Raw genomic sequence first — 15,626 nt, forward strand, 5'->3', positions numbered from 1 at the left:
AGCCTTGATTTGTCTCCAGACGTCGAGCCTTGATTCGTCTCCGCACGTCGAGCCTTGATTCGTCTCCGCACGTCGAGCCTTGATCCGTCTGTGGACCTCGAGCCTTGCACTGTGTACAGATGTTGAGCCTGGCTCTGTCTTCAACTGGCAAGCCTGACCCTTCTCTGGACGGTGAGCCTCGCAACACCTCAGGAGGCGGGCCTCCTTCTGTAACCAGATGTCGACGCTAACTCCATCTTTGGAGGTCGAACCTTCCTCTTTCTGGACATGACGTTCCTTTTCCGTCTCAGGAGATTGAGCCTGCTTTAGAGGTCGAGCTTTGTCTCGACGTGTGCGGTGGCGCTTTGCTCTGTCTTGCACTGTCTCGCCTTTCTTGCTGGTGGACAGTGGCTCTTTGCTCTGTCTTGCACTGTCACAGCTTTCTCGCTAAAGCTGGGTGGACAGACTGAATCTTTGGGTGTTTTCTCAGTGCTCTGCAGAGCTGCATAGCAGTCCGGTGGAAAGGGCAAGTACTTTTCTTATGACCATGCAGCTCCTCTCTCTGCACAGATCTGACTTGGGGGGAGTTGGTTCTAAACACTCTCTCTACTCTTAGTCTGTTTTCACTTTAAGGGCTGTGTGCACTTTGGGCTGCTGTGCCCCAGCAGGCCAGGCTGCGTAGCTCTCTTTCTGCATGTCGAGCCTTGCTCCATCTCTTACTGTCTAGGGTTCCTCTGCCTTGGGGCATCGAGGCATTTGCCAGCTTTGCAGGTGGCGTCTTCCTCCGGTGCTGATGGGATAGCATGGCTCTGGCCTTGCTTTTCTTGTCTGGCTCAGTCTCCGTATGTCAGGCTTTTGCTCCGCCTCTGGACTTTGGGACATTTTTCCCTGTATATGGCTGTCGGGCCTTTGCCCCTTCTCAGCTGGAGTCCTTCTCTGGATGTCGAGTCTCGCTCGGTCGGTCATCGAACGTCGGGGCTGGCACCGTATTCTGGTACCCAGACGTGTTCTGTCTCCAGATGTTGACTGGTGGCCTATCTATGGTTGATGGGTTTTTTTGCTGTGTCAGGAGGCTAAGCCTTACTCCTTCTCGTGTCAGACCATCTCAGTACCTGGAGTCTTGCTCCGTCTTTGGTGCTGGACTGGGCTCTGTCTCTGCCAGTCAAATCTGACTCTTCTAGTGTTAGAGCCTGCTTCTGGCTCTGGCGGAAGGGCCTGGCCCTATCCTTGGCTGTCGTACCTAACTACATCTCTGGCTGGCAGACCTGGCTCAGTCTCTGACTGTCGAGCCTTCTTCCTTCTCGGGCGACTAGCATGACATCCTCACTGAAGGCAGGACTGGAGGTCATCGCTGTCTTTCGAGCCTTGCTGTATCTCTGGCTGTCAGGCCTTGGCCTCCTCCCTGGATGTTGTTCATGTCCCTTCTCTGGCTATAGAGCCTTATCCATCTAAGCCTGGTGCGCCTGGTCTTCGCACTGGCTTCGATCCTTGTTCCGTTTCTGCATGGCTTGTACTGATTTTTTTTCGGGTCGAGCATCGTTCCAGTTCTGGCTACTGGTTTTGCCTGGTCTCTGTCTAGCACAACACAAGCCACTTTTGATAGTTGGATTTTCCTCCAGAGGTGGCTCTCATGTCTCGTTGAGCTTACCTCCATCGCTGGCTCTGTCACCTAGCTCCCTTGGCTCATGGTACCATCGCCAGTTGCCGGAACGTCTTCTTCCATTGGGGCTCTTGTTTGCTTCTGCTGAGAGAGGATGGATGTTGCTTCGTCTGGGGGCATGGAATCCCTCTTTAATTTGGCCTTGGGACTTGCGCCCTGTCTGGTACATAGGTCTTTCCTTTCCATTAGTTTGAACTTCCTCTGTGCCTGTTTGTCAGAGCTTGCTTCTGTGCGGCTTACTGTGGCTCTTCAGGGCATTTATAGTGCCGTCTCGAGATGGCGTAGACTCTGGGGATTCATCCCTCGGCCTGTTTCTGCTTCTGTGGTATTTGGGGGCTTATTCTGGCTTTGCGGTTCCACCCTACTTGGAGACTGCTTTGGTACATCCAACTCGTGTCTAGATTGATCTGTGGGATACTATGGAAGGTAAAATTAGTCCTTACCTGATAATTTTATTTCCATGAATCCCAACAGATCAGTCCAGAGGCCCGCCTTTTGTTATTCTTGATCATTACATAATGTGTGATGTATGCCTTCTTTTCAGACTTGGATTCAACTTTTACCGCAAATGTTGCTTTCGGCACCATCTTATGGACGTTGCTTCTGTGGCCAGATGGTACGGGAGTAGCATTGCTGTCACTTGGCCACAGGACTGCTTGTTCTCTCCTTGTTGGTGCCAGAGGCAGGAGTTTGGTTCATGGTATCATGATTTCCTTACTGCCTTGGTATCAATCATACTGAAAGTGAGGCTGCTGCACAGTATCCCTTATGGCATAGCTCTTGCATTCTCTCTTTCTCCACCAGCTTGTAGAGGGACATAACCCACTCGTCTCTGGATTGATCTGTTGGGACTATTGGAAAGAAAATTATCAGGTAAGAACTAGTAGTTTTAACTTTTAAAATATCTGAATAGTAAAGATTCTATAATGTGTTTGCTTTAGAATGGCTGCTGAATCTTTTATTAGCTTTGTATACAAAAGATGGTTATTGAGAGGGGAATTCTGTATAGATCAACCAAAGTTAGGTGCTGGGATGATCCGTGCTAAGTTAGTATTCTATAAAGGTTGTTCCACGTGGCTTGGTTGTGCCAGTCATGGCTTGCTAGGTCAACCCTTCCACCTTCTTTGGAGGTTGGGACTTCTTCTGTCTCTACCTGCAGAGGCTGGCTCCATCTTTGCATGTTGCGCCTTACTCTGTCTCTGGACATCGAGCCTTGCTCCTTGCTGGATGTCGAGTCTTGCACCATCTGTGCATGTTGAGCTTTGATCCATCTCTGGCAGTTGAGTCTTGCCCCCTCTCTAGATATTGAGTATGGTTCTTTTTTTCTGAATTTCAAACCTTGCCCCCCCTTTTTCTGGATGTTGGGCCTTGCTCCATTCCTGGCTGTGGAGTTTACTCCAGTGTTGGATCCTGAGTCTGGCTCTAGCCCAAGTTGTTGAGTCTGTCTCTGTCTTTTGGCGTTGGTTGTTGCTCTGGATGTAGACATTGCCGAAAATCTGTCCATGGGGTCCTCCTCCTTATCTGGATTAGAGAGTTGTACGGGGACAGAAATCTGACCCATCCCCACCTGTCCCCGTGAAAATTTAATGGTACATAAAAGAAAATTTCGGTAAGCTACCTCAGTCTCTCTCTGGATTTGAGCCACAGCATTGTAGACAAGGAAGGAATGGAAGTTGAAACTTGGAACACTCTGGTGTGCACATCTAAGATTTGTCTCTGATTTACTGGCACTGTGTGCTGAGAGGTCACCACATGCATGCGCCAGTAGGTCAGGTGACATCCGATGCTCATGCCTGTGTCAGAGCTGAGGTCTGCGCTTCAGCCCGGGAGCAAAGAGGATTAATTGTAACATAATAAGTGACAGCAAGCAAATAAAGATCTGAACGGCCTATCCACGCTGCCCAATAGTCACACTCATTATCAATTCATGATTAAATCAATGAGTGTGATATTATATACTTGATTATAGTCTTTCGTGTTTCTGGAACATAGACCATAGAAGTCTATCTGGCCCTATCCTTATGTTCCAGCAGCTGGAGTTGCCATTGAAGCCCACTCCACTCTATTCGTCTTCTCATTTGTGGGACACAGACTGTAAAAATCTGTCCAGCACTGTCCTTATGTTCCAGCCACTGAAGTTGCTGTCTAAGCCCTTTCCAGCCCATCCTAAACCAGATTGCCATGTATGAGACACAGACCATACAAGTCTGCCCGGTATCAGCCCTAGTTCATCACAGCCAGAGTCGCCATCTAAGCGCCACTTGACACATCCACACACATGCAGCCATTTAAGGTTAGGTTTTTTATAACTTCCATTTTCTAATTAAAGATCCTCTGTGTTCATCCCACGACTTTTTGAATTCCATCATCATTTGTGTCTCTACAACCTCCTTAATGGAAGACTTTTCACATTTGTGCTGTCAAAGCAAGGAAGAAGAGGAGGAGGAGGAGACAGCATTCAAAGAACTTGATACTCGGTAGATGAGAGGCTGGTGCAGGTGCAGCTTACACTTCTATGGGAACCCCGCAGAATTGCTTCCATCCCCGCGGGAATCTTGCGGATTCCGCGGGATTCTCGCAAACCCCGTTCCCGTGCAGCTCTGTAATCTAGATGCTGGACCCTGCCCTAGTCTAGCTGCTGAACCTTGCTCTAGTTCTAGCTGCTAGCCTTGCTCTGTCTCGGGGCGCCAAATTCTTTGCTTCACTGCTGGTTAAACCGAGCGCCTTCTTTCGACAGTTTCTATGGGGCGTGTCTCGCTCTCTTTGGCGAGTGCGATTTCTACTGTCTCTGGTGTTGAGCCTAGTGCTGTGTTGGAGTTTGAGTCTGACCACATCCTTCCTTGTCTGCCAGGGTCCTTTCCAGCAGGCCACACGTGATCTCTCGCGGCAGGTTGTCTGGGGCCCACTCATGTCTTCTACTGAGAGCCCTAGTGGGGCTTCATCCCTGGATGTATGATGTCCCTTGCCTTTCTTTTTTGTTGGGGAGTGTTTTGTCTTAATGTTCTTCTATGGGGTTGAAGCGGTTCTTTATTCCTGGATGTTGCTTTCATTTTTCCTGGTCAGGCAGCATTGTTCTTTTTCTGTCTTTCGGCCATTTCTCCATCTTAGGGTATGAGGACAGGCCTGGCTGCTGACCATTCGGCAGGACATGGTCTTGGCTCTTGAGTGTAGCTCTATTCCTGTTTCTTTGACTCTGAGGAGGGGTTTCTCTCTGGATTCTCCTGAGAGTTCGGAGTGTGTATATCTCAAAGTTGCGGTTCAGTTTTCCTCTCTTTAGGGGATTTTTGGCTTGTGTGGTGGGCCTTCCTATGTCTTTGTTGGTGGGACACAGTTCTCATGGTCCTTCAGTCATTTCTTGCAGTTTTACGCCTGTGTTCTGGGTCTTTAGAACTCTTTAAGCTACTTCCTTGAGCTTTCCTGGGTCTCTGGACATTAGCTTCCTTCCAGGTGCTTCTACCTATCTCTTTTTTCGTATACTCTGTTTTCTCCCCACAGTCCTGAAACAGGTCCTCTTTGGAGGCTGCTTGATGTCTTCATAGTCATTTCCTTTGTTCTTTTGAGGCATTGATGTTCTTCGGTTCATACTGTTCCTTTCCCGCCCTAATGCTATGACTGCTTTGCTATATGCCATTTGTTTGGACTGGTCTGATATTGATGATAAGGAAGGAAAAATTATGTTCTTACCTGATAATTTTCTTTCTATTAATCATACCAGACCAGTCCAGATGGCTGCCCTCTCAGTTTTCTTGTTTTGCTTCTTTGTGGTTTCTTCTAGAGCTCGACTCCTCCAGTCAGTGATTGGGCCATTTTCTACTTCTGGAAACGGAGGCCATCTCAGGAGGACAAGATTCATCTTTAATCCCCTTGCTACTTTGTGATGCCAGCTCTTGATGGCTCTAGATTATCCTTCAATGATGAGTTTCTTCTTCTGCTACAGGAGTGCGTCTGCAGGTCAGACCAAATGCCTGAGGGATACCCCTCCTTCCTTTTCAATGGGTGGTTTGGCTACCCTTTGTTGCGCAAGAGCCCGGAAGGTCTCCCACTTGGGAGAATCCGGTAAACTCTGTTTTCCTGTTTCCTTGTTTTTAGCAGTTGAGAGCACCATTGCTTGGCTATTCAAAATACTGAGCATTCCAGGCTGCACGATACCCTTAAGAGGCGAAGTACTTGGAACTATTTTCTGGTGGATGGACATAACCCATTGGTCTGGACTGGTCTGGTATGATTAAAGGAAAGAAAATTATCAGGTAAGGACATAGTTTTTCCTTACGTGTAGATTACTACATTTGCATTCTTTTTGTTTTATTTTCAGAAACTTCAAGATGAAAATGCCAAATTGAAATATGAATTAGAAGACTTAAGGTAATAAAATGCATGTCAGATTTTGAGTATGTTTTTTCTGCGTTGCGCATTGCTTAATTCTAGTAGCCACATAAATGAAACTGGAATCTACGTAAGTTGCTAAACCTTTGATTAGACCTGCATAGGAATAATAAAAAAAAATGTTGTGTAGTGTCAAAGTTGCCTCTTAAGATGCCACTGGAAGATTGGAGGAAACCTTTTTTTTTTTAAATTTGTAATTTATTCATTTTAATTGCAAAACACAATAAAATCACTGGGGGATCAAAGAAGATACAGTGAGAAAACCAAAGAGAAATCAGGATATTACAATCCACAATCCATTCCACTTAAATAAAGCCTAATTACCAGCAGTACTTTTCTCCCCGGATCAAAGAAAACACAATTCTTTTCCTCATATGAAATTAAACATTTAAATGGAAATCTCAAAAATAACATTGCTCCTAGAGCTAAAACACATAATTTATAATTCAAAAACTGTTTCCACATTATTTGACTAGCTCTAGTAACATTAGGAAAAATATGGATACTTTGCCCACAAAATTTCTCTTCTTTCTTGGAACCAAAGACACAAGTGTAGCTCTAGAGGAAATAATGTCCTGCAAAGTCTCCCAAGAATTCTGTTAAATTTAAAGGGGTCAATATTCAGCTGCCAGGAGGCAGCCTGCATAAGTGCCGCGGTCTCCACTGACCCCAGATATTCAATGCTGGGCTGTTTACAGTGACCGACCATTGAATAGCCAGTTTCATTTTTGGCGCCGGAACTTAACCCGTTGAGCTGATGTTCAGGGCTAACCGGTTAAGTTCCTAGTGATTAAAGATAGGACTGCTACTTATGTGGTCCTATTTAACCAATAAACCCGCGCTGAATATTGGCGCCAACCGCCTATATCTCATGATATAGCCGATTAGCTTCTATGCACTAACGTGAACATTCAGTGGAGATAACCAGTTATCTTCCACTGAATATTTGTGGTTAGCTGGTTAAATGCTATTTAAGCAGTCAGTGGCTGTTGCTGACTGGTTAACTAGTACTGAATATCGGAGGGAAAGAGTCTACATTTCCTGGAGGAAACATTTATAGTTAGAAAATGTTGTGAGGTAGCTTGTACCACAATAAAAGTTGTTGGGGACAGGGAAATATATTTACTTTTGAGTGAAAGACTGCATAATTAAGTTTATGGATAGAATGCAGCAAAATGAGTGATACTTTTGTGTTACTTGATATGTTGTGTTATGCACATTGTTGGAATATACTTCTGAGCTTTCAAGAAAAAGCTTTTTTTTCATGCACAGTAGCTTCTCACAGGCTGCTGATTCCAGATGTTTGTCAGTGGTTTCCTCGACCATCAAAAGAGCGTGAGTGCTAGTCAGACAGCTATGATTGTTACGTCTTTCATTTATTTTTTTTGTCTAGTTTTTAATTAGGTTTTTCTTTTTCCCTATTAGTACCCCTTAGTCACTTTATCAAAATTTAGCATTTGTTATTTTTTCATGGTTATGCTTTGGCTTTGCACCAAGTTCTCAGGTTTGCTTTAAATCCTTTAAACTAGGATTGACGGGGATATGTAAACAAAGCTTCCAGGTAAATAAAAGCCCTCAGGTAACTAAAACATTTATTACATCTAGAGAACTGAGGGAAAAAGGGCAACATCTATAAATTAATTCCCGTAGTATGAGAAGTTCTGGATCTTGAGGCTGTGATGGCAGAGGCTCCAGATATACCACAAATCGGTTTGTTATATTTGAATATCAAATAAAACTGAATCTTGAAGTACATTGAAGACATTGAGAAATATAGATGTTAGAAATTCTTCTGATTTACCCAATGAGTTATGGAGTACTTGCTTTAAAGATAAGTCAGATTGAGTTAGTAACAGTTTCAAGCTATGAATGTCACTACTAATCTCCTGTTGTTCATCTTTTTTTCTTAAATTTGTTATTAATAAGATTTGAAAATAATACAGAGATGTTTTGCTAAAAATGTCTCGAACCAATGTCTAACACAGAGCCATAATCAAACCAGAAAAAAACATCTAAATTTCTGGTTTGATTATGGTTTTGAGCTAGATGGTTTCAGGCTCAACACGTCCATTTCTAAGTACCATTTTCGAAAAAATGCATCCCAGAGAAAAACGTAGAAAAACAAGCCATGGAGAGATCTGTCTGGCAGCATTCCTAGTGAGCTGGCCACACAGACATCGCAGCAGTGCAAAGGGGCAGCCTAGTGGTCAGTGCAGTGGACTTCACATAAAGGGACCCAGGTACAAATCCCACCTAAACCCCTTCATATTGTATGGTGAGTCCTCCAGGAACAGAGATAACCTACTCTACCTAAAGGTCCACCGCTACAATAGCCCTCATGCTTGTAGGTCATATGTTCCAGGACTGCTGACATATTTGTATTTAATGAAAGAGTTAAAATAGAAATTGGACCTGGGTCCTGTTGTCCACTGCACTGACCACTAGGCTACTCCATCCACTTGCTTGCTGCTTTCTTACAGTGGCCATGATATCTGGAACTGTCAGATTCTGGGGTCTACTGTTGCTGTCACATCTTTGGGAGGTGGAAGGGGGTCAGTGACCACTGGGGATTAAGGGGGGGTTAATGTTTAATCCCTGACTTTGTTGTGACTGAGTTCAACAGAATCCTCTCAAAATGAGTATATAGTTCTTATTTTTAGAATTTTTGATTCTTAATTTCCAATCATCTAGAAAAAAGGAAGGAAAAAGCCTCAACTGACTCCTGTAGATGACTTAAAGCCTAATGTGGAGTTCATTGTAAAAAAATCTTCCCTCCGTCCTTCAAGATGTATTTATTAAGCAAACAAAAAACATAACACCGAGCTGCTACTTAGCTTTTAGCTCATGTTGGCTTGCTGGATCTTCTTCCCGTACTGATATTCCACAGCCGATCGTGGCCAGGGTTTCGTGACCTTCAGGGCTCATGGAACAGACTGTCAAGGAAAAACACAATTCTTTTTCAAAATTCTTTTTCAAACTTCATTACATTTCAAAGTCTTATATAAAACCTGCAATGCACTTTTGCTTCTCACAGTTTATACGTGGTATCTGGATCCATGCAATACTCGCCTAACATGGCGCCCTTCCTTTTAAAATCTACCTGCATATCAAAAAAAGTGACACCATTCTATTTTCTCATTTAATGATTTGTCTGTATGTTTTATTCGATTTTTATAACTCCTGACGGCGAAACACGGCATGTATCGGGCAGTATACTCTAGATGCTATTTTATGAATAAAGTTTGTTTATATTTTCCACTGATCTGCTTCGTTGTTTTCCATCTTGGAGTTTGCGGATTGTCTGCCTTGCTGGGTTATTGCTAAGGGCAGTATTCTATGCCCTTAGGGGCTCTTTACTAAGCTAGGTAAAAGGTGGTCTGTACTAGTGTGAACGCATGAAATTAGTGTGCGTTGGGCCATTTTTTACCACAGCTGGGTAAAAAAAAAAAAGAGAGGCTTTCTCCTGAGCTCCTGGTTTGGTGCAGCTTGACCGCAGCTCGTTTGACTCGGTCTCCTGAGGTGAGAGTGGTACCCAGCTCCTCTGGGGAGGTTCCCGCTGACAGCGCTCTGTGTGGGGTAAGTTTTGGTGCGAAGGCGCCATTTTGTTTCCTGTATTTGATGGCTGCTGAAGGGGTTAAGTGCTGCTCCCACTGTGAGAAACGCAGATCAGCAGTGGGGCTTTGCAGCAAATGCTGCCTAGATGCTAATGCTGGCACAAGCATGGCGGGCGGTGATTCTTCTCGCCTGACGGAGGTGGCAGCGGCCGCCATCTTGGAGGCGCCGCGTGACTCGAACCTCACGGTTGTGGAGGGGTCTGAGTGCAGGGGGACGCCTCGTTTCGAGGTTTCTAGAGGAGCTATTGCCTCCACTTCCCCCAATGTGGAGGCGGATGTACAGGGTGAGTTTTTCTCCCCTGAATTTGTGCTGCTGATGCATAAGGCTTTTATGTTAAACAGAGCACTGCCTGAGGCTCCTGACAATTCCTGTTAGACTGGGTTGCCTCCAGTTCTTGATAGCCCAGTGTCTGCTGGAGACTTTATTTCTTCCCCCAAGCGTTTGGCTGACGCTAAGCATAGACGAGTGAATACCCCGTCTGAGGAGGGCTCTTCATCCTGTTCTCCCCCATGGTCTAGTTTCAGAGAGTCTGAGGGGTTTGGCAGGCCCTCACGGACTGATGATCCAGATGAGGGTGGCTGCTTGCAACAGGAGTTGGATGACCCTAAAGCGGTTCGGATTTTCCACCGCGACGAGCTGCTAGCTCTCATTTCTGATGCCTTACAGGCCCTTTGTATTGAAGATCCTGACGAGGGTGCTGCCTCTTCTATTAATCCTAGGATGGCTAGTACTAAGAAGCCTTCTCGTGCTTTTCCTGTGCATGCTTCCATCCAAGAGCTTATTTCAGCTCAATGGTCTGACCCTGATGGTCCCTTGAAGGTGGCCAGGGCTATGTGTCACCTTTACCCTCTGAGTGAAAGTCAGTTGGCCCTCTTTGGGATGCCTAAAGTGGATGCTTTAGTCACGGCTATGACTAAAAAGACTACTCTCCCGGTGGAGGGAGGGGTCGCTTTGAAAGATATGCAGGACCGGCGGCTGGAATCTGCGCTGAAGCGGTTCTTTGAAATCTCGGGCCTTTCCTTTCGGGCGGCTATTTGCAGTTCCTATGCAGCTCGGGCCTGCCTTTCCTGGTTGCAGCAGGCGGTTGAGCAGCCCGCTGATGGAGCGGGTTCCCTCGCTGAGGTCGGCCCGCTTATGGAGTCTGCTCTGTCTTTTTTGGCTGATGCCCTTTATGATCTGGTCAGAGCTTCGGATAAGCAGATGTCTGTGGTGGTTGCTGCCCGCTGCCTTCTTTGGCTCTGGCATTGGGCGGCTGACATGGCCTCTAAACAACGGCTGGTGAGGTTACCCTTTCGGGGCCTTCTTTATTTGGGGAGGATTTGGAGAAGATTGTTAAGGACCTAGGGGACTCTAAGGCCCAACGGTTGCCTAAGGATAGGCCGAGGCCTTCTTCCAAAAGTCCTTCTTTTCCCTCCTCTTCCAGGCCACGTTTTCGCGAAGCTCGCAGATATCGCACAGGGCGCTCTGCAGGGCTTGGTCAACGTACCCATTTCCAGCGGAGGAACTCCTTTCGTTCGGACAAACGCGCAGCGGCGTCCGGGCAACGTCCAGGAGTTCAGGGGCGTCCTCCACAATGATGGGGCGCCGGTCCACTCGTCGGTTCCTGCAGTAGGGGATCGTATCTCCCTCTTTCTCGAGGAGTGGACAAGATTACTTCAGATCAGTGGGTCCTGGACCTGATCAGAGAAGGTTACCGACTAGAATTTGCTGCCCCAGTGGGAGACGCATTTTTGGAGTCCCAATGCGGCACTGCCATCAAGCAGGCAGCATTAAACGAGACCTTGCAGGTGTTGCTGAAGCTCGGACCGGTGGTTTCGGTTCCTCCCGCTGAATGCGGCTGCGGTCGCTACTCCATCTATTTTGTGGTGCCTTGAAAAGGCGAGTTGTTCAGACCTATCCTCGACTTACGCAGAGTCAACGAGGCCTTAGGATGGCGACTCTTCCGCATGGAAACCCTGCGCTCCGTCATTGCGACGGTACAGCCAGGAGAGTTTCTTACGTCTCTGGACCTCAAGGAAGCGTATTTGCATATTCCCATCTGGCCGCCACATCAGCGGTTTCTCCGGTTTGCGGTACTGAACCAACATTTCCAGTTTCGCGCCTTGCCTTTCGGCCTGGCAACTGCCCCTCAGACTTTTTCCAAGGTGATGGTAGTGGTGGCTGCCTTTCTCAGGCGAGAGGGTTTCAGAGTTCACCCTTATCTTGACGACTGGCTCATCAGAGCGGATTCGGCAGACGAAAGTCGACTTGCCACAGCCAGAGTTGTTACAGTTCTTCAGACTCTGGGCTGGGTAGTCAATATGCCCAAAAGTCACCTGACCCTCTCTCAGTCTCTCGAGTATTTGGGGATCCGGTTCGACACGGCTTCGGGGTTCATTTTTCTTCCCGACAGCAGGCGGCTCAAGCTTCAGAATCAGGTCCGCCTGCTCCAGCTGATGCCTCACCCTCGAGCTTGGGACTTTGTTCAGCTCCTGGGATCGATGGCGGCCACCATAGAGGTGGTTCCCTGGGCGAGAGCTCACATGAGGCTGCTGCAGCTTGTTCTGCTTCAGCAATGGTCTCCGATTTCCCAGGAATACCAGCGCAGACTAAGGTGGCTTCCTGTGGCCCAGTGCAGTATGGATTGATGGCTTTCCGACAGCATGCTGCGGCAGGGGATACCACTGGCTCTTCCTTTTTGGTGTCTGGTGATAATGGATGCCAGCCTTTCGGGCTGGGGAGCTCATTGCCAGGATGCTATGCTCAGGGTCTGTGGTCCACCGCAGAAGCGGGATGGTCCATCAATCTCTTGGAACTGAGAGCAATATTCCAGGCTCTTCTGGCCTTCCACAGGACACTGAAGGGTCTTCCTGTCCGAGTTCTGTCGGACAACACAACAGCAGTGGCCTACATCAATCGTCAGGGCGGCACTCAGTGCAGGGCCCTGGCGGCGGAGGCGTCTCAGATTTGCGACTGGGCCGAGCGCCACCTAGAGCTGCTGTCCGCGGCTCACATAGCCAGTCAGAGCAACGTACAAGCCGATTTCCTCAGCAGACATCAAATTGACCCTGCGGAATGGGAACTGGCAGAAGAAGTTTTTCTTCAGATTTGTGCCAAATGGGGGACTCCAGGCTTGGACCTCATGGCATCAAGCGTAAACGCCAAAGTCCCTCGCTTTTTCAGCAGGAGAGATCCTCGTTCGGCGGGGTTGGATGCTCTGGCTCAACCTTGGCCCTTAGGCCTCCTGTAAGTGTTCCCTCCTTGGAGGAAGTGACGTTACCATCTAAAATGGAGGCTTAAACAAGAGGCTCCGTTGGGGCTATGTGGTATCCAGTGATTCCCCAGGCACTGACAGGCTATTAGGTGTGGATTGAAGGGTGAGAAGGTGTGAGATTGTGCAGCTGAGGATAAATGAGCTGTGAAGAAGGGACAGAGAGCGGAGAGAGCAGCAGATGAAAGTTCCTTCTCTCTTACCTGGTGGAGGTCGGACAGGCTCTGCTTGAGGAGAAGGCGGGAAGCAGCGTGAGCTAACACTAAGAGGCAGATGCAGCAACCAAACGTAAAAAAATCTAAATCGTTAAAGTCCCTAACGATTTTAAAATAACGAAAAATGCACCAAAAAAAAAAGTCACACATGCTGAGATCGGTAGTGAAACGTACAATGTATCAAAGAATCACAATACACATCGTTAATCGGCCCCCAAATCATGCGCAGAGCAGCCAAGCGTTATGTTAGCTGCTCTGCGCATGCCACAAACAGTCAAAACACAGTCAAATCGCAAGCACATGGCTCCCAAATAAAAACAAAAATTAAAAAAAAGGGTCGGGAGGGGGCAAGGGCGCTCATCAGGAGCGTCCTGTACAGACGGCCTTGCCCCCCCCCTCGCTGCTCCCCACTTTCCGCCGCTCCCCCCACCCCGAAAAAGCAAAATTCTAGCAGCCCCTGCCCCCTCCCCACTTTCCGCCGCTCCCCCACCCCGAAAAAGCAAACTTCTAGAAGCCCCTGCCCCCCTCCCTTCCTCACTACTCTCTCACCTCAGCTCCGCCTCCCGACATCCTCCGTCCGTGCCCCGCCCCCTTTTGGGGTCGTCGCCGCCATTCCCCTCCTCCATCGGGCCCCCCTTCCTCTTACCGGGCCCATGCAGCGCCTCTCTCCTCTGTCCGAAGGCGCTGCACGGGCAAGAAGAAAGCTGAATCAGCTGATGCCTGCCTTCGCGATGGCGCGTCTTTCTCCTGCTGCGCCCGCCCCTGTCTGACGTCAGTAACCTACGTAGGTTACTGACGTCAGACAGGGGCGGGCCCAGGAGGAGAAAGACGCTCTATCGAAGCTAGGCGAAGGCAGGCATCAGCTGATTCAGCTTTCTTCTTGCCCGTGCAGCGCCTTCGGACAGAGGAGAGAGGCGCTGCACGGGCCCGGTAAGAGGAAGGGGGGCCCGATGGAGGAGGGGAATGGCGGCGACGACCCCAAAAGGGGGCGGGGCACGGACGGAGGATGTCGGGAGGCGGAGCTGAGGTGAGAGAGTAGTGAGGAAGGGAGGGGGGCAGGGGCTTCTAGAAGTTTGCTTTTTCGGGGTGGGGGAGCGGTGGAAAGTGGGGAGCAGCGGGGGGGGGGGGCAAGGCCGTCCGTACAGGACGCTCCTGATGAGCGCCCTTGCCCCCTCCCGATCCTTTTTTTATTTTTATTTTTTTATGTGTTTTCTGAGGTCCTTTGGACCAATCACAGCGCTTTTAGCTCTGCTAATGTGCTGGGATTGGCTCAAAGTTTGTTTATTTTTTCACTTATCACTTTTTCCTGGCACAGAGCTGTCCTAACGAGAGGTCCAGACCTCTCGTTAGTTTTCCTGCCTTTTTCCTGCGTAAAGGCAATCGGAAAAGGTTAGTGCATGTCGTTTCAATGGGGTTTTCACACTAATTGCTCATCTCCATTCCGTTTTCGTTAGCTGCTACTGTCGTCGGAAAATAGGCTTAAGTGCATGGAAAGGATAGGAAATTCTTCCCTGAGGGCTCATTTAACGATGAAAAACGTTTAGTGCATCTACCTCTAAGCCAGGACATCCGTGTTATGAGGGATTCCTGGGCTGCTGAGAGACAGTGGCTCCTGTGAAGATTTCAGCACATGTGGAGAATATCGTGGAGGACACAGAGAGCTGCAGCTGCCTGTCCGGAGCCCAGTACAGTGTTTGCCCAGGAGTCTCTTATGTGAAAGGCTGCATTCCTTGCTATCTCAGGAGCCCTGTGATCTGTGAGCTTCCTACATTGTGAACTATGTCTCCCTTCTTTGCTATGAAGTGACTGTGTGGAGGAGGGTTGACTGACAGGGTCTTTTGCACCGGGCTGTAACAGGCAGACTTGGAGAATAAAAGCAGTTTATGTACTGGGATTGAGCTCAAGCTGTGATAATTAACTGCTAGCCTGCAGCATATGATACATCTTTAAGGAAGAAAGTGAGTTGCGGGAGGGGTGACATGTGACATTGGAAGCTAACTCCTGACCCGGTATCTGCAGGATAATTTTGTTTGGATTAAAAAACGGATTGCTGGGAGGAAATGACGTCACGAACCAAGGTGGCGGTCTGAACGAGGAGCTCCGCCGGGGCTGATAGTTGTTGGCACTACAAACTTGCTCATACAGCGAGAGACGGATCGAGAACGACAGAGAGTACGCCTCCAGGGTATGCCACGAAAAAAACCCCTTGAGCGATTCCAAGGAGCGTCGCGACACCGGAGCGTCGCGAAAAAGTGAACGAAGGGAGAGTGGGGCCGGAGCTGCGAGGATCCAAGATGGCGACTGCACACGCCCCACAGGAACAGTGAACAAAAATGTGCAATCAGAAGAACAATAATATGTAACTGAAGTATAGATCAATTATAACATTAACTAAGCATTTGTATACTGTCTAAACAGTACCTGGGGAGATCAGGAAATATATCTGTTCACAGTGCCTTAGCAAAAAGATCTGTCTCTCTCTTCTCCCGGGCTAAGACTGAACTCAGAACCAGTAAAGTCCAAA

General features: G+C 48.0%; 1 protein-coding gene across 2 annotated transcripts in view; it reads left to right on the forward strand.

The window, feature by feature from the left end:
- The window catches only part of LOC115463166, a 222,051-nt gene that overhangs the window by 43,191 nt on the left and 163,234 nt on the right, over positions 1-15,626 (forward strand). For both annotated transcript variants that reach the window (XM_030193415.1, XM_030193416.1), the window contains exon 3: positions 5,952-6,001. In XM_030193415.1, coding sequence (XP_030049275.1) covers positions 5,952-6,001 — 50 coding nt within the window. The remainder of the gene's footprint in view (positions 1-5,951; positions 6,002-15,626) is intronic.

Source organism: Microcaecilia unicolor, chromosome 2 (assembly GCF_901765095.1).
Source record: "Microcaecilia unicolor chromosome 2, aMicUni1.1, whole genome shotgun sequence".
Lineage (NCBI taxonomy): Eukaryota > Metazoa > Chordata > Amphibia > Gymnophiona > Siphonopidae > Microcaecilia > Microcaecilia unicolor.